This window comes from Phalacrocorax carbo, chromosome 10 (assembly GCF_963921805.1).
Source record: "Phalacrocorax carbo chromosome 10, bPhaCar2.1, whole genome shotgun sequence".
NCBI classification, from domain to species: domain Eukaryota; kingdom Metazoa; phylum Chordata; class Aves; order Suliformes; family Phalacrocoracidae; genus Phalacrocorax; species Phalacrocorax carbo.
This window is the reverse complement of record NC_087522.1, coordinates 18,989,805-19,015,818: the sequence shown is the minus strand read 5'-3', so window position 1 is coordinate 19,015,818 and position 26,014 is coordinate 18,989,805. Positions and strand designations below refer to the sequence as shown.

Here is a 26,014-nt window from a genome sequence, read left to right as displayed (position 1 = left end):
TGGTTAATCCACGGAGAGGAAGAAGAGCTGCCACACCATGATGCTCAAGCCTTGCTGCTGCAAGGGGATCTAACTGTTGTGGCCTTCAGATTTGCTTGAATCATTCGCTTTGGTTCCCTCAGTTGCTGTAGGGACTCTGTTTTTACAGGACCAGGGCCAACAAAACACTTAAGCATGTGCTCATCTCCCAAGGTAAGAGCGGCCTGTGGAGATCAACGCTTCAGAAAAACGCACTTTCCTGGATTGGGGCCACGGTGATGGAGCTACCACCACCAAAGTCATACCTGAACAGGACCTCCCAGTGCTGTCTCTCCCCAGGAAAAAGAGCAAACCTATACTGAATATCAACCTATATTTTAGGTGTTTAAAAATAAGCAAACTTACCCTCCTCTACAAAATAACAGAAGTTTTTCTGGAAAAAACAGAGCACAAACTGTACCTTCACACATCCCCCACTGAGAGCCAACCCAGGGTGAGAAGAAAGAGGCTAAGTCCAAAAAGAGTCACATTTTCTAACGAACACATTAGCACAGCCCTGGAGCTGGTGGTGACAGGTAAACTCGCTGCAGAGAGTCCCTGGGCTCCCAGTGCTGCACCCGTGCTCACTGGGAGACCGGGGGGCTGGGCCCCAGCGGGACGGATGCTCTAAATTAGGAATGAAAACATTCCCTGCCCCCTGCTCTGCAGAAGGGTACACTCAAAGTGAGCCTTTGTCTGGGACAGCTAGCAGGCGAAGTGAGGCGACGACGACAGCTCCACCGGAGTCCAAAATATACTCACAACTTGTTTTGAATTACTTTATGCAGGGCTTTAAAAAAACACTTAAAAATTTCCATCCAACCTGGCTGTGGAGCTGCAGGAGGACCCTGAGTTTTGTTTCCTCGCAGCCAGTATGGTGATGCTGATCTGAATTTTTTCCCCTGGGGGTGAAAAGAGAGAAATCTCAGGGAGGGCAGTACTGAGAAGAGCAAGGGAGACAACAGCCACCAGGCATGCTTTGACAGTGATTTTGAGGGATCACCACAAGGCATCTGCACCAGCAGCTGTAGGTGGGAGCGATGCTCCCTCCCAGCACCCCAGTCTCTGCAGGGGTGGCTGCCCCAGGGCACCCAGACCCCATGGACCCATCAACTTTAGATCAACCCACAAATGAAATTTGCTCCACAAGCACCACAGTGCAGCCCCCGCCAGCGTTGAAAGCTCCTGCTCATAGCTCAAATCAACACAGCTACATTACAAACAAACCTGTAGGAGGGAAAGAATCCCTCGAGGAATCTGCAAGGCACCGGAGGAGCTAAAAATAAACACTGACAATAAGTCAATGCAGAAACTGAAAGCTAAAATTCCTAATAATAGAGGGTTGCCAGCCAGAGGAGGGAGATACCCGGCACCCTGTGCTCCTGTTCTGCCCTCCAAGGCTCCCGCAGAGAGTGGGGCCATGCGGACCCCCGTGCATGCGGCTGTGGGACTGAGGGGGCATCACTGCCTCTGAAGCAATGGTGGGCTACATCCAACAAAGCTCAGCTCTCAGGCAGGGAAATGTGGTGCTGAGGTTCCTTGCTGCTTTTTATCTTCATGTTTTCAAATTACCTCTCAGGATGGGCCAGCCAACTCCAAGGAACCAAGATACTTGGGCCAAACTCCCCAACCCCTCCTCCGCTCCCTTCCAAGCTCCAGAAATGAAGCCAAATCTGTCCTTTCCAGTGCTGGTCACCATCTTTCCCACATGTTTCAGATGAGATCAGTCCAGTCTCAGAACTCATCTCTGTAGCTATCAGTGCTCGTCTCTGTTATTCGCCCCCTTCCAGGCCCCTCCAAGGACATGTACCCCGATCCAGGCTTTCCACCCCCCTGAATGCATGCCATCACAGACAGAAACCTCAGAGTGTGGGCCACAGTGATCTCACAGCTATAAGGCAACAGAAACATTCTTGGAATGGGTATAAAAGGCTTCGGATGACATCTAGCTCACAATGTAAAATTTAAATGTGAATTTCAGGATTTCAGAGGACCGGAAAAATCTGGCCTGGATGCAATCGTGGTAGATGAGAAGGGTGGAAGAGACCTGGGTTTATCCACCAGGCACATAAGAGGAATCCAAGCCTGCTGGAAGGTCCCAGTGCAAGGGCAGAAACCTGCTCTTATCTTCCACGTCCCCAAGGTCTGCAGGATCCCCAAGGGTGACTGGGAGAGCCCCTCTTCTTGTGCCACCCCAACCCACCACGCTGCCGGCTACAACAGGATGGACCATCTGTGCAGTCAAGCAGAGACATGCTGCTTGCACCCATCCATCCCTGGAGCCAACATCCTCTACCTGTCCCCATCCTGGCCATGGCAGCCCTGGCACAGCCCACCTTCTGGTTACAAGGGGCAGAGCTGGAGGGATACAAAGCGAGGACAAGCCACCTGGGAACAGGGGGACCGAAGCAGGCAGGAGGAGGTAATTTGATGACTTGCACTTGCCTCCCCCACCCCAGCATCAGGCTCGGGTGACTAATGCTCCAGGAAGGGGATGCTGCTCTCCTGCAACAATACACGCTGCTAATCCTGCGGGTTTATCTGTCACTTCCGCGCACCGGCTGCGGGAGCCAGCACCATTCTGCTTGGCTCCCCAAGTGCTCCCGCGGGAATTGCACGGCCTGCGGCTCCTACCAAGCTCTGCTCCCTGTGTGCCTCCCAGCCTCCCCATCCCCCATCCCAGCTCTTCCTTTCTCCCTCTTTTTCAATAAAAGCTCTAGAAGGAAAAAGTGGTGTTGATGGGGTGTTTGTTTAAATAAAATGAGCTGGAAATGAGTGGGAGCCTCATCAGGCAGGGCCTATGCCTCTCCTGCCTAAAAAATAATAGCCTGGGCTGGGAGGGTAGAATAAGGCTACAGCAGGGATGGGGACTTGTACCTGGGGTCAATGCAGACACAGGGCACCCTGCTGTGAGGGCAGGGAATCATGGAAGTGTGGCAGTCCCCACCTCAGGCAAAGCTCCCGGTGACCACCAGCCCCCAGCTCTCCCAAGTGCCTCCCTGCCCCACTGCTCCACCCAGTGACCCCTGCATCCTCCACCTCCATCAGCAAGCTGGGACCAGCAGCTCACCCTGACCTGCCCATGGCTTGCACATCCAGCAGCTCTCCTCCGTCTTGGAGCAAGAGCCCTGGGCAAGCCCGAACGGATGAACCCAGGGACACAGACACCAGGCCCCAGGTCCCCACGGGCAGTGCCTCCCCGGGCCAGTGCTGGCCTTTTGCCTAGGAGCTCCACTGGCAGATAACCTGCCGCCAGTGACAGCCTATACTGTGCAAGTGTTAGGGCATGCGGCTCGGCAATAACCCAGCTCTCCAGCTCAGGAATGTCCAAATAAATACAGAAATACATAAAAAGGCCATAAATAAAGCTGCCTGAGATGGCTGTTTGTCTCCTGCCTGGCCAGGACCCCCTCTCCCCCGTTGCTGTTTGCCTTGGCAGATGACAGCTGGGTAATTTGTTTCCATTGCAATGAAGTCCTAATTAACTGGAATAAACTTTTTAAACTAAGTGTGTTTGTTTAACAAACTGGCTCTTTCAGAGCCTCACCGAGTCCTGATTGATGCATTTGAGGGAAGTGGAAACACGCTGAGTGCTTGGACATTAAAGCTGCAGTGTCTGAGCAGGCCAGGGCTGAAAGGGTTCCCTCTGTGTTTGGGAAATCAAAAATGACACCTCTGATGTCTGGACCAGGACAGGGATTTCGGCGTGGCCTTAGTGTACAAATATTTAGGGTTTTACATTCGCTGTGGCTGACACCTAATCCAGTGTCCCCAGTGCTCGGGCGAGCAGGGTCTTGTGGCTAGGAGATCCCCCACGACCACGCTCTGCACCAGTGGGAGGAGGTGGGATTCATCATGCTGGACTCACTGCTGACTGCAGCAAAGCATGCCAGGATGCACACAGTTGCTCCTGGTGACGGCACTGGTGGCTCTGGCCAGCAAGGTGGGACTTGGGACTCCACAGGATGGTCAATGAAGCAGGACTGATGTCTTCAGCAGCAGCCACACTGCGTCCTCCCCTGCTTTCAGAGATGGGCTTCATTGCTTGTGAAGCCAGTTAATTTGCAGCAGCAAAACCAAGACGGTTAGAAACCAGTCTGAGATGGTTAGAAAGTGGTTAGAAGTCGAGACTGGTTTCTGGTTCAAACCAGAGCTTCCAGTAACACTCGGCAGAGGAGGGGAGGCAGGGTGACACAGGAGTTCAATAAAAGCCCAGAAGCAGAGTCCTCCTCATCCTCAGAGCCACCCAGGTGGTCTGGAAATTGCAAAGCTGAGCAGCCACATTGCAGAATAGGGATCTGGCACAACCGGGCTTGGCAACCTGGCCCTGATGCAGGTGGTCAAGATGCTGTGTGCAGGCAGAGGGGCTTACTGGAAATATCTGGGTACATGGGAAACATCTGGAGAGAGCAGCTCTTGTGCTGTTCCTTCTTTGGGAAGAGAGCTGAAGGGTCCTCAAGACAAGCAATGTTAAGCCCACACATCTGCTAGGCCTAGGACTAGGACTGTGGGACAAAACCTCTGATTAAAAGAGGAAGAAAAGAGGAATCCAGTGGGCAAAAGATGACCAAGCCACCACCAGCACTGGTGCCCAAAGGCAGGCACCAGGTACCATCCTGCCCGCTCCAGCGGGACTTCACACAGGGTGGAAAGCCTTGACACTGCACAGCTCCTCAGGAGGGCCTGGGCCATGACGAGCCCCAAGCTGGAGCTGTATTGCAGCTGTCTAATGAGATAGCTGTATGAATAATAAGCGCTTCTGGAAAACAAAGCATCTCTGACATCCGAGGGGGAGAATGAATGCAGCTGAGCTTTCCCTCCCTGGGTGCTTTTTCCTTTGTACCTCATACCGCAAAGGAAAACCTATAACCTCCCCTGCTTGAGCACCGTCAGCTCCAGAGGTTTTCTTGTGGCATCTAAGCATTTTGGAAGGCTTGGCTTTTCTATTTTCAAATGTAAAATGTGATTTTGTGGGCCCTAGGGTTCCTTTTGCCTCCTTCTCCAGCCCCTTTTCTCAAAGCACTGCATGCATTTCCATTTACTGTGGGGCAAAAAGGCGTTTTCTTGTGGCTGGGGATTTAACAGATCTCTCACAACCATTCAGTAAAATGCTGCAAAGTCTCTCCAAAGTCAAACTGCCTGTACTGTCTTCAGTTTGATTCAGTCAAGTCTTTAATTAGGTATAAATACCATTATCCAGTGTTTCTTCAGTAATTATTACAGGCTCATCCTACCTTCAGCTGCATGCTCTGGATGTGTTGAAAGCCATCAGTGGCAAGACTGATGGCAGAGATGTGAGCTAGCTGCCCAGGCTCCCTATGCAGTCCATGGAGAGATGATGAACTTCTGGAGGAGGAATTAATTTCCCCATAAATTAGATGGCAACAATGGAGGTGGTGCCCTTTTACGTGATGTCCCAAACCCAAAGAGACACCCAAGTACCCTCGTCCCTTTCCACTGCACACCTCCTGGGAGTCGTCACGCTACTCTGAATCCTATCTTTGTAATGCCAGAAACCTGTGGGAAAGCTCAAAGCCTTGGATCTCGCCTCTGCGCACGCCACTTTGTCAGGATGCAGTAAAGGCAATGTATTTTCCTCCTTTAATGTCCTTAGACATGCTGTTCCCTGAGCAAATTAGCGCTATCTACATGTCTCCCCACAGTCTGCTCAATACAGCCCAAGTAAATCAGCGTATTCAGCCTGATTAAACCTCCCAGAGCAAAAAGCCAGAGGAGAAACACCAATGCTGCAATTCACAGAGACCTGGCTGATTGCTTTCAAGGCTAATACTGTCATTTCCACCACCACTGGCAAATTTTGTTTCTTGGGAGCTCAGGCGGCTTGCAGAAGGGCTGCAGAGCCACCACCCACAGCACACGCTGTGCTTCAGACACAGTCCCTGCTGGAGCGAGGCGGGAAACAACCGTGCTGGAGACAACGTGAAGCTGGGAAGAGCGTGGATTGGTTCGGACACTGCAAATGGCCGGTCCTTCCCAGGAGATGCTGCCTGTCAGCAGGCTCAGGAACAACAAAAATGCTCTTCCACACAACAGCCTCCCTGGCAGGTGAGCACAAGGCAGCCTCCGGTGCCACCACACAGCGGAGCGCTTGGATAGTAGCCAGGTTGGCCGTCGTGAGGGTGGTCTTAGGTAAGAATAAGCTTTTGAAGAGAGTGCAGGCTGACGTAGCTGCTGATGGTTCTGTGGCCCAGCTGTCTACCTGGCACATGTGAAAGCGTGGAAAGAAAATACCTGGACTGTGTATGTGAATAAAAAGCCAGATTCTTTGCTCCGGGAAAGAGTATCAGAGATCTTGCTTGTGCTCTGCTGATGGGCAAAGCAGCAAGCTCTTGAGATGACGCAAGGCAGAGGGTTTGAGAAGGAGCATGAGGAACAGGAAACTTTCACTCACAAACAGAAATGTAGCACGCTCGACACTACTGAAACCTGCTACGATGATTTACGTGATCAGAAGTCTCTACGTAGGAGGGGTGGCAGGGACGGAAGAGGAGGGCACTGTATACTAACAATATATGCCATTATTCTTTTTTCTTTAGAATTACAGCTTTTTTAGCAGTCAGTGACTGAAGAAATATAGATTTACCTTCTCACCAAGGACTGGGAAGAGACACAGCACATCATACCTGAGCCAGCAGAGGACTGTAGGAGCTCCACCTTAAATATACATTCTCAATGGACAGAAAGAAATAATGTGTTACGAAGGATTTGGGTTTGTGAGTCACATGCTAGAAGACTCACAGAGCCAGCAGTAAAATACCACGTGCATTTCTAAACACTATAGCTGGTAACTTTTCAACGCAGAAGTTAATGCGCAGCAGGTGACAAAAGGCCAGGCAGTTGCTGGCTGCCTGAAGAGGCAGCCCAGGCTGGCAGCAATCCCCATAGACCAACGGACCATGGAAGAGGGGGGCAGGCAGCATTGTGCACGCTCAGTACTGCAAAATGGCTGTTTTCACACCCTGGGAGATGGGATAGAACTGACTGTCAAGAAAGACTTTGAAAAATAGAGTGAAAAAGTAAGAGTTCTTTAAGGGGAGTTCACTGAATGTCTGTAAAGTCCCAATTTCACAGTTAGGAAAATGAGCAACTCACATAAAATCCCATTTGCTAAACAAAGGCTCAGAGTGGAAATGGGATATAGAATAAAGGGTGGTCAATACAAATGAAAAATTACAATGTGTAGGAAACTGACAGGGGAAACTAAAGAACGGGAGAGAAGGGGAAAATACATGGCTGGACATGCAATATCTACTATTGGGAGTCAAAAAATTCTAGCAGTAGGTCTATTTGTAAGCAGAGACTGTAGGACTGCTTATAATGATGCAGAAAAAGCAAACATAGTCAATAAATACTTATCCTGTGTTTGGGGGAAAAAGGAGAGTAAAGTACTTTCTAGGAGAGATGAAGCTTTCCTAAACTTTCCTCACCTACATCTAATGTGGCCAAATAACACTAAACAGCCAGCACATATAGCGTGCACCCAAAGCTGGGGAGAGTCTTCTGGGCTCTGCGGCTTGATTTGAACAAACTTTGGGCTGCCAGGTCCAGATGGCAAATGGCGCCTTCACAGCAATATTCACACCCAGCAGTGAAGATGACCTAGTTAACTACTAAATGGTCAGTCTGATGTAAGACCCAGAAGCCAAGGCTCATCTGGAATTAAATTAAGAAATAATTACAGGATGTAAGTTATAATTATAAGTCAGTCAGTGTGTCTTTGTGGATAAGAGATCTTGTCAAATGAGCCCAACGTCACTCTTTAGCGAATACAGACTGAGCTGAAAAAGGCACCGTGTATGTTACGTCTGTGCAGGCAGAGTGCTAAGTGCTTCTTGACATTCTGATTTTAGAAGACAGTAGTACACAGTATCAATAAAGCACGTTAAATAGATTAAGAGCTGGCTGACAGGTCTCAAACAGAAGTTGTCAATGGGGAATCGTTAGCGAGGCTCCATGGGGAGCACGCCAGTCGATATTTTCTTCGATGATCGAGAAGAAAATACAAAATCCTTGCTAAAAAAAATTAGCAGATGACAGGAAGATTGATGTAACAGTAAATATTGATGAGGAGAGAGTGAAATGTGGGTTGCTTGGTAATGCTGAGCCCATTCAAACACTGTATATGTTAATGCAGCCCAGCGCAGAATGACACACCTACGGAGAAGAATTTCAGGCTGCGTTTATGAACAGGGACTGTATCCCAGACAAGAGAGAGCCTCCAGAAAGGCTCAAGGGTCACCACGGGTGACCAACCCAACACAAGGCTCTAATGTGATGCTGTGATTAAAAGAGCTGATGCAGTTCTTGGGGGAGAGGAGAGTTACGCGTATTGCACTGCTGAGACTGACCCAGAACACTCTTGCAATTAAAGTGCCCACGTTTAAAAGGGGACTCTAAAAAAGCAGAGAGGCTGGAGGGATGAGTCACAAAATTGATCTGAGGGCTAGAGAAAATCTCCTGCTGCAAAAGATTTGAGCTATATTGAGTTTACTGACAAAAATTCTGCCACCCCACCACAAATCAGAGCGTTGCCAACTGCTCTTACCCAGTGAGACACGCAGAGGGCCAGGGACTGGGAGCTGAAGCCCAACAAGTTCAAAGAAGTTTTGTATCAGCAAACCTCTCGGAGATGCTCAGAGGATTAGATACTTCTCAGAGGGCAACCACAACCTCTTCAGCTCGTGGAGCAGTGTGTGGCCAGCATTTACATCCCTACAGCACATGGGAGGCCAAATTGCGTGATCTAATAGACCCTTTTGCACCTAAATCCCACACAAGTGAATCCCAGCAGATAACTGGAGCTCCAAGGCTAACCCCTGCCACAAACCACCGTGAAGACGGGTGACTTAGGAGGAAGCACGGGCCTTGAAGCAATGAGGAGCTGGGGAGGCACTGAGCAGCAAAGATGGGTGCTGGCTCCTCGAAGGCGAGGTTCAGAGCTAGAAGTCCTGCTAGGTGTGAGGAGTCCCCGTCAAGTCTTGTGCAGGAGCTGAGCACACAGGAAAGGACCTCTCACAGCTCTTGGAGAAACACCAACAGAGAGTGCTGGCCAAGCAGCTTGGGAAACATCCTGACCCACTTCTCCCTCTTGGTAGCCGGCTGTGGGACCAATGGCTGCTGTGGGTGGGAGTGTTACCTCCCATGCCAAAAGCATCTCTGTGTTGACTCACTGCAGCAAACACTTTGCTCTCTTGCTTACGGGAGAATGCAGCCTTGGTTATTTTGTTAAAAAATGCCCATCTTCCTACGCTCAATTCCCTTTCCATGATTAATGCAGAGCATAGCAAATGTGGAAGGGCTGCAGCTGGTGCATAGGTGGCTTCTGTGCTGGTCTTGGCTCTGAGCTAGCAGCGTCATCCTCCCGTCCCGTGAGAGAGGAAGGCAGCCCCGGGTTCAGACCAGCAGGGCAGGCAGGTGCCATTTCAATGTCTCCACCAAAGGACTGGGGACCTCCAGCAACCAGGCACCATGCGGCCATGCCCACTCAGCCCCCTGGTTTCAGAAGGAGAAGTACCCTATGGTGAGCAAGGGGATCTTCTCCTACCCAGAGGCACCGCAGAGGGACACGGGCTGAGGACCAGCCCCAACCCCGGCAGGGGCTCTGCGGGGACCGAAGCCGACCCAGCACTACCGGGAAAGTGCCCAGTTCGCGGGAACATGCACCCTTTGGCTGGGACAAAAGGAAGCACAGCATAAAGACACTGAGTCCTTGTGTGGTAGTGCTGGAGATGGGGAATCAGGGGAGGCAGGTTTTTAATTGGATTGGAACTGAAATTATGGGGCGGGGGGGGGAAACCCAACCCTGCTTCAGTTTAAAGAAAGGGGCTGGGGGACAGGAGTAAAAAGCCCTTCAAGTTTCTATGACAACCAGCACAGTATGAGCCTACAACAGCAACCTCATTTAACACATTAAAAGCTGCACAGAAACAATGAAAACCAAAACTTTGTTCCCCCACCAGGTTCGGGAAGACCGTTTCCAGCCAGAGAGTGAGCATGCTGCAAGGGGATGGTCCCCTGACCTCGGCACTCAGAGCAGGGCAGAATGGATTCAACCAGTCCCAACAACTCCTCCTCCTGTCCCCTGGGCTCGAGAGACCGATGAAACCAAGTGTCTCCTTGTCCAGACCTCCCTCAGGCCAAGATATTTAACTCTGAGTATCAAGGGTCCTGGGGCCATCCAGGGCATCTCTGTCCTCTTAAATCTGGGTGTAGAGCACCCACCATGGTCCTCCAGCCCATCAGGCATAGGGACCCAGGGTGAGTGCTCCCACACAACAAGCAATAAAAGAAAAAGAAAATGAATAAGAGTTGTATTCATTCATACGTTACAAAAATGGTGGTCCTCAGCAGGACCGATCGGGCACGTAACCTGGTGCTGCTCTCCTGGGCTGCCTGGAGAGGGGTGCAGCAGCAGCACAGCCGGACCTTTAGCACAGGGCCCTGCTCGCTTCGCTAGGCATGGATCGACACCAGCTTTCCCAGCTTCAAAAGCAAATAACAATATTAGCCTGGGCAGATAGCCCGGATGCCACAGGGTGAATTAGCAGGGCTATTGCCTCCTCAGTCTCTGAGCTTCCAACTGATCTCTGCCAGCACTGCTCCCTGTCAAGGCTGTGTCCCATTCCCTCTGCAGCCACAGAGCTAAGAGGAGCCAGAGCTGGCACTCCCAGCAGCACAGCAAATGTTCTTGAGGGGACAAAACCATTCTCAAGAGGCTGGAAATGTAGCCTATATTACTGCCCCATCACAAGGCCCTGACTTGTACCCCTCGGGGAGCTGCCAGGGCTGGAGGGACTGCATAGCCCCAGCCCGGCACACCACAGCACCCATTGCCCTCCAAACAGCATCAGGGCAAGGAGCAGCACCAGCCCTGCCAGGGCAGAACCTCCCTCCCAAGTCTCCAGAAGCCTTTCTGGGCTCAGGGCATTACTGGGAGGAACTGGGCCACCTTAGCTTAAAAGATCAGCACATCACAGGGTGGGGGAGACCTTCTGAAGGCCAGAAGGAAAGCTGCAGAACAGTTCAGAGGCAGGAGTACCAGCTGGTCTCCTGTACCCACTGCAAACATCTAAGGCAACTCTCTGCCATGCTGTGAACTACCTCCCACTGCTCATACCTGTTTATGTTAACCCTCCTCTCCCCATCTTCTCTGGGGCAGCTCTGCTCTCCATCCCCAGACTGGCATTTGTTGAACCTTGACATTTCTCCAAAGCACCTTTCCCAGGATCCCCTTCCTTTCCCAGCACTCAGAGAGGCTTAAAGCCCCTCCACCTGCCTGGAACTCAAGCTCTGAATCTACTGGCCAAACCCCAGAGGAAATATTTTTAAATTTTTCTATAAAGTTTCAGTGGCTCAGACCCTGCTGTTAGGGTACTCTGACCAGCATCGCAATCTTTACTTAATTACGTTGCGTGTCGAGGAGTTAACTCCCCAACTCTTCAGAAGCTAGGAGCCCATGCTCACGGTCCCTTCTGGAGGGCTCCGCTCCCATTCAGCTGCCAACCTGCACCCGTCCAAGCGGTGCCCACCCCACAGCACCCAGCACCTCTCTTCCGCCCCCCCTCCACCATCCTGCTGCCACCAGAGATGCTGGTGATGTCACTTCATCCTTTCCTACAGCCGAAGCAGGGAGAAGCATTCTCCAACCCTGTGAAGGTTTTGGGGCAGTTTCTTGCAGCATTGAGTATCCCATGGCTTCAGTACAGAGATGTGGGCTCAACATTGCTTCTCCTACCCCACTGCTTCCCTTGTGCCATCTGCATCATCTCTTACTCCCCACTTTCCCTGTATGGCCTCCTCCCACTGCTTGCCACTTTACAGGTGAACTTGAGCTACTGGAAGAACTTCCCACCTGAATGACTCTCAGTCACTGCAAAAGTAGTCAAATGTAGAACATATGTGTGTTATTATCATCATTACTATAACAATAATGTCTGAGATAAGGATGCAATGAAATGAACACCCAGCTTAGGAACACATCTAGCTTATTATGATGGCTCTTAATGATTACAAGACATAAATACTGATTTCTAGATCCTTAAAAACACTTTACAAGATAATGATTCAGCAATGAAACACTCCCTTTCATCTATGTGCTGGCATATAAAGGTTTTAGACTAAGAGATTAAATGTTCTGCCTTAAGAGCAGAGTGACAACAAATTAGCTGCAGAGACATCTTGGCGTAATGAAGGCTGCAAGGCAAAACATGAGCTGCTGCTTTATGTAAGGTGGTTTCAAAAGTTCCTTGTGTGTTTACATGTCTGAAGCTTAAGCACAGAATGCAGGCAGCAGCCTTTAATCTGAAACGGAGCCAGAACCACGAGGTGCCTGTATAAAAGGGCTGTGAGATTCCGCTGGAGCAAGACATGGGCTCTGAGACATCAGGTCTCTTCAGCATGGCCACATTGACCCAAGGGACTGAACGAGCAGATCAATGGAGAGCCTTCTGTGTTGCTACAGCAGTATCTCTCTTGACACCTCCAAGTGCCTGGCAAATATTAACTGCTCCCAAGTGACGACTCTCTTGACAGATAAGCATTGCTCTCAGCAGAGGAGACAGCATGGGGAGGGAGCGGAAGCAGCTCCTGCAGCAAACCAGTGACACTTTAATTAAACACAGGTACTTCAGTCTACATTTGCTGGGGGGTTTATGATTGTTATTACTACCAAAATTTCTTTCTGGGTTCGAAGAAACTGAATTCCAGTTGGTGCCTGACACTGAAGAGCAAATATATGACAGGGAATTAGCAAACACAACAGCCTTTCTCGGTCCTGTCAAGACACTTAGAACCAGCCCTGCCAGGAGTGTTATTAAGCACAAACGCCTGTCCCAGGAGAGCCTATTCCTGTCTCTGAGCATGGTGCCCCTGGGTCTTCAGCCAGCAGCTCCTTGCTCAGGAAACTGCCTTGACAAAACAGTCAAGGGCCCTGTGTCAGCAATTTGGAAGGACCTCTGGGAACCCAGATACACTAACAACATTACAGCTGTATTAGCAGCTTCCAAAATCAAAGTGACAAAGGAACAAGCAGCTCAGGGGCTGGACTCAGCCCACGAGGTGTTTCTTCCCTGGTCCCTATGAACGCTGGCCAGACCCCAGATGGAGCGGAGCTGCAGGCCGGGTTGCAATAGGGAGGTATGTGCCCAAACTGCATCAGATAAGAAGTATTAGGTCAGGATATACCATTCTGACATCTGAACAACCTGCTTTGGAAACTCAGTGCGAGGAAGGCATCTGTACCTGTTCAAATGGGATGCAGCACAAGGCTGGAGCAGCCAGCATAGGTGAGGAAACCTGTGCAGATGTTCGCTCACTGCTGGACTCGGGGCCACTCCCCATATGCCAGGCTCCTCTCAGGAATTTCAGCTACAGGAGCTCTTTGCGTGCTTGTTCTTCCTAAGGCGGTCTCTAGCCCATACAGTTGTCAGGTAATGTAATTTTTTAAAAGATTAACATTTCAGCCTTCTTGACCCAAGCAGCATCCTTCCATTTAACATGGAAAGAAGGAACTTTACCTCCCAGACACAGAAAAAGCCAGGATTCACAACTCCTGACATGGGCCAACTCCTGCAGGTACATCTGTAACCACCCTTACTGAAACCCCTGGAAGTAGAAATGCCACCCCCAGTGTGGGCAGCAACATTATTTCAGCTGTGGTGGCTCTGTCCCGGGCACCTCTGTCCACCTTTATTACACTTTATTGTGTGCTTGCCACACTACCTTTGGGGCAACCCAGCAGGAGATCTGTACCTTAAAACCTCTTGGACAGACTGGGCAGAGGGGAAGAGACTACTGTAAAGGCCATCAGAGGCTGGTGGATGAAGGCAGATACCTCTCCATACCCTTGATGAGCACTGGACTATTCCAGGTGCTTAGGAAACACCCTACTGCTGGCTGAGATAGACCAACGGTAACTATGGGGTGAGGGAACGTAAGGACAGCATTTCCATTTCTGAAGGGAAGAGGCAACAAAGGAAGGAAAGGCTCGGTCAGGGTGACACAAGGAAACCCAGCTGATGGAGTACCTAGTGTCCAGGGAAGAGGAGGACACCTGATCGGAGAAAGCTTCTGAACATGGCAGGAATGGGGCAAGGTTCACTCCCAGGACAAGTGGTGATAAAACCCACTGCTCAGATTTCTAGTGGCTGTGTCCTTTTCCTACAACCTGCATCTGCTGTGAGAGCCCAAAACCACTGACCCGAGCACAGGAATGCTCTGACCCCACTCCCGCAGTGTGTGGGGTTTGGTCGGCAGCGTGAACTGCTGTCTCTGAAGTGCAGAAAAGGAAAAGCAGAGGCACAATCGAGTTTGCTCTGGCATACAAGGGCTGGAGGGTGAGCCACCCGCTGCCAGACCTCTCTCAGGTCACCAGCCTCACTGCACAGATGTGTTCATGAACTGCCACAGCTCAGCTTAGCTCTGGGAATCAGCTGCTGGCTGCTTGCACACCTTGCCCAGGTCTCAGGGAAAATGTCTGTGGGACTGCTCCAGAAGTGCTGAGCTCTCCCGAGTCCTCGGTGGGTCCACCAGACCTCTAGCAGCTGCCAGGGATCTTTCTCTGCTGAGGAAGACCAGCTCCAGTCCTGCCACAGGCTGAGAACTTCTGTAAGGTGCCTGGCCCAGCCTTGCAGACGGGCTGCGGCACCGAAAGCAGGTCTGCCTACAACAGCAATGGCAGCAGCCGGTGGATCAAAAAGCCAAATCGGATGGGGGCAGTGGTGCTGGGCAACATCGCGGCCCAGTTACAACTCTACAGGTTGCAACTCTACAGGTTGCAACCCCAAAACAGTCACTGAGGAATGTAAACAGGATGGGCATAAACCACAATCATAATATTATGATTAGTCAAGTCACAACTGATATCACAAGCTGCTTGGCCAAACCATGATGGTCCCATAGCCTTGTGGCATAGGGGAACCAGAGAGCACTGCTAAGACACCCTATATCAATGAGAACTTCTGCACCAGCACCCCCCACTCTGACCCAACAGCTCTGCAGCTTCAGTGAGATGGGAAACCCGTGTTCCCTCGCTTAAGGTAGAGAAACACCCCTTGTTTCTCTGATGAGATGAGCTATAAAAGCAGTATTATAATTGTTGCTGCCACTGCCAAAATCACCCCACAGGAAAACCAAAGAGTAAGAGCTCTTTACATATTTCCTCCAAATCTCTTACTTAAAGCCTCACAACAGCTTCAGCTGAAATAGGGACACTAGAGATGCCTCAGTCTTTTTCAAGCCTGCTTGTCAAAACACACACTACATAAATGCGCAGCAGCGCTACAATAAGAAGCCCTGAAATCTTCGACGGCTGTTGGCAGAGGTCACAAAACACAGTTCTAAGTCTTTGCCAAACGTGTGATGATTTTGTTGTTGTATCCACGATGACTCCCCTCCCGGGATATCCCTCTGATCTCCCAGAAAGCCATGCAGGATTAAACTGCCTGGGAAATGGCTCTGGCTGTATTTTCAGAAGTCTTCAGCTGCCAACGGTCTTGGAAAGCCAATGATCAGCACTGCCTTGGGGTGAGCAGACAGAGGAGCCCCCTGAAATCAGTATAGACCTAAGAGACTAGCACTGAGTTTTAAAAACTGTTGGTGGCATAAAGAAAGAGCAGGAGCAGATAACTGAAGAATACACCTGACACTTGTGCTCCCAATCACAGAGAGCTGGCAGCTCCGTAAGGCGCTCCATGACACAGCCTGCCATCCCCGCTGCACCTTGGACATGCCTCCCCGATGCTAAGAGTAACTTGGACCAAGGATGCTGCCTCAGTGCACACTGCATGCTCGGGCACCGCTGGGAATCAGCTCTGCAGGAATGTTTTGGAAAGCAGCAAAGAGAAAGCAAGTGCAGAAGGGCAGTGAGTTTTAGAGGAGAAATTTCCTCGAGCCAGTTCCTTCTGGATCTTCCAAAACCACGCTCCTCTGACAATGCTGCACATCACAGCCCTGTTCCACAACTTCAAAACCACCCACAGCATTTTTAGGTTTTTTTTTTCCAGAAGAAAAAAGGCGATAACATGAAGATGTTCACTTCCCCAAACAGAGCAGGAGCAGCACAAGGTCCCACACGCAACATGCTCAGAAGCACAATGCACAGCTGCTTAGTGGTCGGGGCCAGAACTGCACCTCTCAGCATGGCTTTTAGTAGAGTTTGCCCTTTTCCAATCATGGTATCAGACACATCTTTCCAGCAAAGAGACAACTTTCTTGCCTTAAAGGTGCCGTGCTGCAGCGAGGCTCTGCAAATGCTGGGTGCAACACCATAACTGGCCTGTGAGTGAAAGCTCTGCTTGCATTTTAATACGGGTCTCAGAGGTTGACAGCTGTAAGTGCCCCACTCTTGCTCACTCGCTTATGGACTGTCACAGCCAGCTCAGAGCCATAGCCAAGGGCACGCACTAAGTAACCAACTGCTTATGATAGTGGGGTGATTTGCAGATCCTTTGTTTGTGCTCATGAATATGGTGACTCCCGAGAGCCTCTTCCTTTCCTCTCACCCCTGCAGCTCACCATGCTTTACAAAACACAACGATGGAAGACAAGAGGCATCAACATCAAAGCACAGGCTGTGGAAGACTGCTTCAAGATCAGCCTGTTGTGACACAGAACGAAACCCTTTAATTCTCCAAAGCAGCTCAGCTGTGCAAACCCGGAGCAGAGGGAGCCAGAGGTGGGAAAGGTCACCCCTGCATCCCTGCTCCCAGCCATCAGGTCCCAGCTCTGTCCCTCAGGCTCAGTCAAGCTGTCGTGATTCCTTCTGACCTGATTTAATGATTTGCATATGCCCTGAAGCCAAAATGACTGACAGCCCTTCCACTGTTATCCTCACTTGTGTAATTGCAGCAGCTATTCTTGTACATTGAAATGTCTAATCTTAGCAAGCCACAGAGCTGCTTGGTAATATGGACCAACTGGGAATTTCCATGCAATTACTCACAACAGCTACTGGCACTTACTTTGGCTGGTAAAAGTCCTTCTTGTCTGCTGACCCCAGGCTCTGCAAGACACAAAAGACAGATGCATTTCTTTAACCCTTTGCCAAGCAAGTATCGTTGATGAAGATGTGTGGTGAGCAGGAAAAGGCAGGCGCCTACGGTCTTTCCTGCCCGGTGGGTACAGGTGGGCTGGTTGGACAGGGCAGGCAGCTCAGGACCTCCAGCCACCAAAAATGCCATAGGCAGAGCCCACAGCAGCCAAGGATGTAAAAATAGTCAAAGCAGAGGAGTGGGTATGCGATAGGTCTGAAATGCATTCAGGCATGCCTGTGTCTCCCATCACTTGCAGAAGCATGGCACCTTGTGTCGGGAGGTGACTCGTCCTCTTGAGCCTACCCAGCTGCAGAGCGGATGAGGTGCAGGGTTGGCAGTGAGACCAAGCTGCCATCGCCTGCAGTGAGCCTGGGACAGGGGCGGAGGACTGAGCCCGAGCCCCACAGCCACCCCCCAGGGACAGGACCACAAAATTCTTCTGATGAGAAAAATGACTTCAGACCCCAACCATGTGCAAGCCTGGGAAGACAGCCTGATGCACACTCAGGTTCCCACGCACCAGCATTTCCCCAAGTGCCACCAACTCCACCGACAGCACAGTCTAGTAAAAGCCTGACAGCATCCCAACCCAGGCTGCCAGAGTGCCAGGGTCCCTTGGGAAACCCCACCCAGGCTGAGCCTCCCCACAGGGAGCCCAGAGGTGACGGGAATCCTGCAGACCCTGCTCTGGGTGCAAGGCAGGGTGCACGCATGACACGCAGAGAACACGCGTGCACCACCGTGCCTTGTCCCACTGTCTGATGGGGCCATATGTACCCACATATGCCCAAGTCTCTTCCCCAACACGCCTTGTCCCAGCAGTACCTGGAGGCTGGGCCCTGCCCCGCTCCGAGGCCCCAGTTCATGGCACATCCTTGCTGAGTGTGGAAAAGCCCCCACCACCCAAGAGATGCAGAGGACAGGCTGTGCCAGACACAGCAGGATGCTCGCGGCGAGCGGTGCCAGGGCAGACAGACAGACCGACCCACTAAACCTGGGTGTCAGCAAAGCCATCATACTACCGGAGCCCTCTCTTCCTCCTCCTCCTTCTCTCGGGGACAGTCCTCACCCTTGCACGTTGCTGGGATGGGGGACGGTGGGCAGCAGTGCAAGGTGGCCCTGCCACCCACCCCGGCCCCGCACGGGCAGCAGGCATGTGCCGGCGTGCATGCACGCTTGCAGGAAGCACGCTCGGGCTCTGGGGCTGCTGTTGTAGTTTTGCTCTGTGGTTGCCAGGCAATGACGAGCATGAACCAACGCCAAAGCAGTGGGAGCAACGGGGCCGAATGCTAATCAGGGGCACAGGAGCTCTCCCGGCACACTCTGACGGAGCTCCCCTCACCAGCCAAAGCTGCCGAGTGTTCCCACCCTGGCACTGAAAGGCAAGCAGGGAGAGGAGGGCCCCAGCTTTTCAGCAGGCAGGGATCCACTGTCACCAAAACACCCCTGCAAGAGGGAGCTCTGGCCAAGCCAGCAAGACAGGCTGACCCTCTCCCCAGCACAGAGGTGTTGGTCGGACAGCAGTGCAGGGAGGCTGTAACCAAACCCGCAGCACCAGGTATGCAGAGCTGGATGTGTGCGACCCTCTTGCAAGTCTCATGTGCCCATGGGGCCAGAGGACACAGCTGAGCTCCTGCTTGGGGTAGAGCTTGGAGTGCACAAGGAGCAGCCCTTTGGAGTGGGAAGATCTCAATCTGCCCACATGCCAAACACTGTGTTGGCATGCAAGATCTTGATGGGCTCTAAGCAATCCACACCAGGCAGAGACAGTGGCATCCTTTGACTCTCCCCACTGCTTCCCCTCCTCTGACACGACAAAAACTACAGCAACGCCCCACGATTGATGACCAGACACCAGAATGGGGTGGTCAAATGCTTGCACAGGCTGCCCAGACATGTGGTGGAATCTCCAGCCTTGGAGACACTCAAAACCCAGCTAGACATGGTCCTGGGCGTCCAGGAAACCAGGTGTAGGCGACCCTGTCTTGAGCAGGGGGTTGGACTGGGTGATCTCCTCAACTACTCTGTGCATTCCTGAAGCAGAAGAGTTACTACTGCGCTCATTTGCACAGCAGTAACTGCTCTAAGTGAATGCCCTGGGCAATGTGACATGTCGTCCAAGCCCGCAGCATGTCTGGGAACACCTCCACTCCCTCATGCACAGAATTCCCATGAGATATTTCCTTACTTCTTTAAACTTGGCACCCGGGGTGCCAGTTCCCAAACTATGGATCGGCTGCAATGAGGGTGACGAGCCATGACAAATTCAGTTCCATCTGATATCTGTGCTAGCAGAGATCATGGAGAACTGTTGATATTTAAGGAGAAAACACTTGCAAACAGCTTTCTCAACACCACTGAAACGACACATGAAAAATCTGCGCCTGGTGCAGTCAGACCCAGCTGCAGCTGAGATCTGTGGGAAAAGCTCCCATCAAACCCATAGCCAGCTCCAAACAGTACCTGGCCTTTCTGGTAAGTGATAACAGCAGGAAACAACACTGACAGTCTTCTACCTTTCTAAAATGCTGGGGGACTATTACTGTCACGAATATTTGCAGTGCAGTAGGTGGCAAAATCTGCAGTAGCCCCTTCACACAGTCATGGGTATTGTGAGCATTAACCTCCTGCCGCCTCTTGCTAGGATGGAGGCCCAGGTCTCTGAAATCAATCCCTAACAAGGGAAAGCCACATGGTAACTTGAGGAAAAAGAAAAGATCATCTTGCAAGTTCAGCTCTTACAGATAAGGGAGATGCTCTGGCGAAGCTGTGTGCTCTGTGCCGTGACTGCAGGTCAGATGAAGTTACACAGGTCCATCTCACCACGTTCTACTTTTTCCTCCCAAGCGTGCACAAAAGCAAGGTGGCTATGGATGCAGAGGGCTCCTGGAGAGCCACTAGAGAGCACTTGGCTACAAGAATCACCAGCGAATGGAGGAGAGCTTGCTGGAGGCAGGCAGAGGTGATGCCCGGGCAGGAGAAGGTAGTCAGGGCCAACACCTAAGGCAAGGGTATGTTTTTGACTACCTCTAAGTTCCTCATGAAAAAGTGGAAGGAGAAGTGAGCACAGGCACATGTGGTGTCACAACAGGAGTCACGGACAGGGAGCATCCACTGAGGAGGTTAATAAACAAGGTAGGGGATGAACCAAATGACACTCCACTTTGAAAACTAGAAGTAAAGCAGCACAGAACCATCAGCAGGAGGAAGAAGGCAAAAAGGCAGCGATGCCCTAATAGACCACAGGGCACCTTGGGGCTGGCCTGACTTTGTGCAGCTGTTCACTGTAAAATGTAGCTGTAGCAAAAATAAAATGCCCAAGGCATTTTACCAAGGGGATGGACATCACAGCATCCTGTTACAACTGTCCAGGACCACTCAAGAGAGAGCTCAAGCAGCACCTGGAAGGATCCTCCCAAGCAGGAGAGCTGGCCTTCACTGATAGCTTAAACCACTTAGAAAGCACTTAGGGAATTGCTGATGGGAGGCTGCGGGCAGCATGGAGCATGGGCGCTGCCTGATGTAGTGTGGTACACGAAGGGGCAGCAACTGAAGCAGCTCTCCCAGGGCAGCAGCGTGTGCTGTGACAGTGCCACCAGCCACCACCTCTGTCCCACCACACAGGGTACCGTGGTCTCGGCCAACATCCACAGCAGGGGATGATTATGGAAGAGTGGTCAAGGGAAGGATGGGGCATAAGGAAGCAGAGTGGGGTAAAGGGAACATGCAACCTGGATCTTAGGAAAAACATCCTGGCACTAAGATTGAACAGAGTTTGAACCAATTCCAGTGGGAGGGATAGAGCAGTGTTTCTAAGGGCCTTGAGGAAGCCGACTAGAAAAACCACTGAGACCGGTGCAGAGGGGACAGTTCTGGCCTTACAGGGAGCTGGGACAGCTTTTCTCCTCCTGGCTGTGCCTGGGGACTAAAAGAGGCAGAGAGCTCCCAAAAATGATCAAAAGGTGACTTAGCATTTTTCCTTGCCTTCTGGGAGGAAAGATCAATTCCTCCCAAACTGATATGGGATCTGGAGGCTTTTATCTATGCAGGTAACAATAAAAAGTCAAATGCCAGCCTGCGTGCATGCACTGCTGTTGGGTGATCTATGGGCTTCCAGGAGAGCTGTCTGCTCGTGGCTCCTGTGCATCAAGGCATAGCTGGGGTCTCCAGAGTGGAACGGCTGCAGCATGATGGCTCAGCTCCCAAAATAAATCTGGGAGCTCCAGAGGCTCTCAGAGACCTCCTGCAGCTGCTGCTCAGGATGCTGGGGAGACCCTGGTCATCCCTGGAGGGAGGGAGAGAGTGGAGCATCCCCCAGTTCAGAGAGTCCCCTGCATGCCCCAGGCCCCCATGCAGTGTGAGTCACCTTCCAGTGGGACCTGCTGTGCTGCTTCTCGCTTGCTCATTTCATTGATGACTCAGGGTTTAGGAAGCACGTTTTAAAACCCTTAATGAAATAATGGAGAGAGTAATTTTTATCGGTGTGTATTTTTAAAACAAATACTTCAAGCGAGGCTTGTGACCATCTCCACCCTTTCCTCCCGAGACATGGAGGCAAGCGACCATGGGGACAGGCAGCACATGGGCATCTGGAAGGGCAGGAGCTGCCCGTGGCACGTGGCGCTGGGCAAGGCAGCTACCAAAAAGCTGCCAGGCTACACCCTCCATCCCTCCAGTGTTCAGGCTCCTGCTGTCAGCAGGGCCAGGAGAGGAAGGTGATGTCCCTCAGAGCTTGGCAGTGCCCCCAACGCCCCCAGGGTGCTTGCCTTCAGAGCGCCTGCCCTTTTGGGTGCAGCTGGGCACCGTCTTTAATCTCTTTCCTCTGCAGAGGAAACAACCACCCAAGCAGAGGCAGCAGCAGAAGGGGACGCTGACACCAAGCCCACAGGTCCTGGATGCCAAGAAGCGGGGATTGCTTGCCAATATGATTAAGAAAGTGTTGCCTCAAGGTCATTACCACCACTGTCCTCTGCCCCTCTCCATCTAAGAATACCTGAGCCAGGCTTGCACTGCCCTAGTTTTGATTAAAGGACCTCTCCACACGATGCTCAGAGCCCTTCTCTTGCAGAAAAGTACAATGCCAATGTTGAAAGTACAACATCATAGGAAACACCTTAGAAATGCTACGAGGGAAAAGGGAAGGCAACTTTCCTGGACACCAGCTTTCCCGGTGCTTTCACACTAAAGCAAGACAAACTGAGAGGCCAGAGTAGTTTTATTTGCCATAACAAAATCACCATAAAGATCCATGCCCAGGTTTTCAGAAAGCAGTTTTGCAGAGGTGTAAAAATGCAGGCTCCCAAACTAGTAGAGCAACACCCAGCTGCATCTGGGCCATTGCTAAGGCTTCCCAGTGGCATCCAAACCAGTGGACCTGCGCACAGCCCAGGCCCCCAGCTCCTCTCATCTTCCCGGTGATGTTCCCAGTGCTGCCCTTCCCAGCCCTCCTCGCCAGGGCAGGGCAATCACATGGCCACACACGCAACAACCTGGCTCCCTTTGGCACTGCAAGACAAGCTCCTTTTAAATACTGGATTTTGTACAAAACGTCAAAGACATTTGTGGGCTTATCTCTTTATTTAAAACACGACCCACAATTTTCACAAAGCCTTTGCAAACCTATGAGAATCTGGGCCAACATGAAATTATTCTCTTAATTTCACATATCAGGCACTAAGTAAACTATTTTGCAAGTTATTTAAATAATATGTTTAACAAGCCCAAGTTACACAACATATATAAGCTACCAGGCAGGCTTCCCTAAGACAGCTCATCTCCAGAGCCAGCCTTGCTGGTCCCTGATAAGAATTAGTACAACAGGCTGCAGACAGACAAGATGAGATCAATTTAAAGGACCACTCTGAATTCTGGAATTCAGCCAAGCTGGGGAGATAGCAGACACGGGGTTGGATACAAGGATGCTCATGGAGGGGCTAAGGAAGAGGTACTGTATTATTTATTTATTCATATCAGCAGACATCAATCCTGTTGTACTTATTCCTCTCCTAAATGTTGCCAAGTGTAATCTCAGCTCGTCTTTTTTGGGGCAGTGTCCCTTGGAGAACGAAGTTATTAGCAAGGCTGAAGAAGCCTCATGCAATTATTTAGAAACTACACCAAAATAATGCCCAAAGACAAGCAGCTGCTTGCAGGTGGCAGCTTTCTAAGTCATTCCAATAAAATCCGGCTCAGTAGCTCCCAGCATAATCAATGCCCACACAAACAAAAGAGATAAAAACCAAGGGATGAGTTATTTTTCCACGCTAGAAGAGGATTCTGCTAAACAAACTTGTGGGCCAATGCCGATAGCGGTCTAGGCTGCAAACCTGCCATCCATGCCTGATCACCTGCTGGGACCTCCACACCTGCCCCACCAGCCACAGCATCCCTGAGCTGGGTCCCTGAACCAGGGTGGGCAGATTCCAGGGTGATGAGGGCATGGGCAGCAGGTGCTTGGACCCCAGGGCAGGACAGCGGGGGGACCGAGGCTGCACAGTCTGCACCCCCCATCCTGGCTTCTCATCTGTGGATCCTGGCGGTTCATGCTTTCAGGCACAGCCGTTTGTCAAGCTCCATGTATCTGCAACATGCTGCATTTATGAGTAATCGGGTGTTGATGCCTGACGGTCGGATGGGGAATCAAATTCAGAGTCTTGGATGCAAGAGGGTTGTTTGGAATGAGGAGGAAGGAGATATCACCCCCCTGCCCCAGCCAGCAGCACCCCTCCAAGCAAGGGCCAACCCACCCAGAGCATCTGGGACTTGGCACACCACACACCCCCGTGTCCCTCCAGCTCCCGGCATCTGGCACAGGCTTGGCCAGGAAACCAAAGTGCTGTGGGACTGCTGCCTCCTCCCTTGTGGACACCAGCTCCCTTCTGTGGGCTCTGGCACCCATCCCACCTGCCATTGCGACCTGCCCCCAGCACCATACCCCTCAAACAGCCCTGCTCCAGCACTGCCGGGGCCCCAGGCTAATACAGTCCTGAGTCATCCAAAAACCCAAATTTCAGGCCAGATGAACCCTCAATCCTAAAACCTGAATTTCAGGCTGGATGAACCAGATTACTCAGCTGAAAATCACGGTGATAACTCCTGCCTTCAGTGTGGCAGTGCTGCTCATACCCAGGAAGGAGCTCCGGGCCACCCATCTGTACACAACTTTGCACCTCCAAAGGCAAGCCTTGCTGGAAAGCAGATCCTCACCTGCATGCTGGGGCACAGGGGTGATTAAGGAATGGAGAACGGGGGTGATTAAGAAAGGGTGGGTCACAAGGTAGAACAAAATCTGGTGGCAGGGGAAGGGTCAGACCAGGGCAGCAGCACCGCCTGCCCAGATGGTGAGATGGAAGGGGCTGGCTCAAGGGAGGGAGGAAGACACATGCCACTGGGAACCAGAAAAGGGCCTTGGTCTCTTGGAGGATGGCATTTTGACAGAGCCGAAGCACTGGTGGATCATGGAGGGGTGGTGTGATCCACCAGCATTTCTGCACATGCCAACCCCAGCCTCTCACTGTTGTGATGCTGCCTCCTCCTCCCTCAACTACAAAGGCTCCGAGGAAGGGGTGGGTGATTCCCTGCAGACCCAGCCCAGCCAGGGGAGAATGCCAATGGCTCTAGCATGTTCATTCTTCAGCAGCTAGCTCATCCCAGCCCAGCTCTGGAGTGGGAGTCTGAACCAGCTATCACACTCGACTGAAAACAGTGCTGAGCCTGTGCATGCACACGGGGCATTGATGCGCATCCAAGTTGGGGTTTGAGTCTGATGGAAGGTGAAAAACATGCCAAAAAGTAAAGAAAAGTGCTTTAGAACCATTCGTGGGGAAGGAGAAGGGAAACGTGGTTATGCACATGAGGTACTCTGAGGCAATCCAGGGAACGGAGACGAAGCCCTGTAGCCATCCCCCAGCAGAGCAGCTCAACCCACGCCTGGGAGCCAGAGGAGCTTGTGGTGTCCTCCAAACAGCTCTCCCCACTGGAGGCTCCACAGACCCACCCAGGAAGAGGTTCTGTGTTTCACTGGCTCCCCTGGCCAGCGCATCCTGACACGACAGTCATGCTCCGGTGCCAGCCTGAACCCACCAGCTTGCCATGCCAGGACAGCCTCTTGCAAGCAGGTGGACACCCACACTGCAGCATCTCATCTTACCAGAGGCCAAACGCTCTTTGGTTGCTCATCCACCCCCATGTCTGGGACCCAGGAGGGGAGACCTTGGTGTTTTTCTAGGGGCCAAAATGCAAATGTAAACTTGGGTCCTTGGAAAACAGGCTTCATCTTTCATCCAACCTGTATCTGACCCCCAGAAAAGCAATGAGATGGGTTCTCCTGGAGAGCAGCCCCATTACCGGCCCCTTGCTTCAAAGCACATCTCAGCAGCTCACCCTGGCCCTGCCAACAGGTTGTATTTGTGAGGGCCAGGCCAACCCAGAGCAGTGCTAAACGCCCCAACATCATTAAATTCTCCCTCCTCCCCCTCCTCAGCGCGCACCCCTGCAAGCGCGTTGCGCAGAGGAACGGAGTTCTGTATACACATGCGTGTTGGACCAAGAAGGAACAGAGGTGAGCCCCAGTGCTGCGAGCCGTGCTGGCACAGCCCCAGGCCTGCCAGCTCTGCCGCCCGGCAGCGCCTGGTGACCCCCCTCCTCCCTTGGTCTCCTTCCATTTGGCAATTACATGCTCATAATGGGGTTGGCTGCAGCACGAACCCTCACAACTGACTTTGGGTTCCTCATTAGCCAGGGTAATGAGGACAGGCTCCATCCCCAAGCCTGCCTTCCTACCAGGAGGAAAAGCAAGTCTGCTAATGAGCATCTGCCAACACCCCCAATCAACAAGTCCATTTACACTCATCTTTCAGTCCCCTGCCACTGCGCCTTCCCTCACCTTCCCACCCCCTCTCAGCATCTCCCCCAGCCTTCTCCCACCCCTGCTTTCCCCAGCCAAG

General features: G+C 51.7%; 1 protein-coding gene across 1 annotated transcript in view; it reads right to left on the bottom strand.

The window, feature by feature from the left end:
• The window catches only part of LOC135315263 (ankyrin repeat and fibronectin type-III domain-containing protein 1-like), a 236,040-nt gene that overhangs the window by 61,430 nt on the left and 148,596 nt on the right, over positions 1–26,014 (bottom strand). The window contains exon 4 of the mRNA XM_064462236.1: positions 16,998–17,038. Coding sequence (XP_064318306.1) covers positions 16,998–17,038 — 41 coding nt within the window. The remainder of the gene's footprint in view (positions 1–16,997; positions 17,039–26,014) is intronic.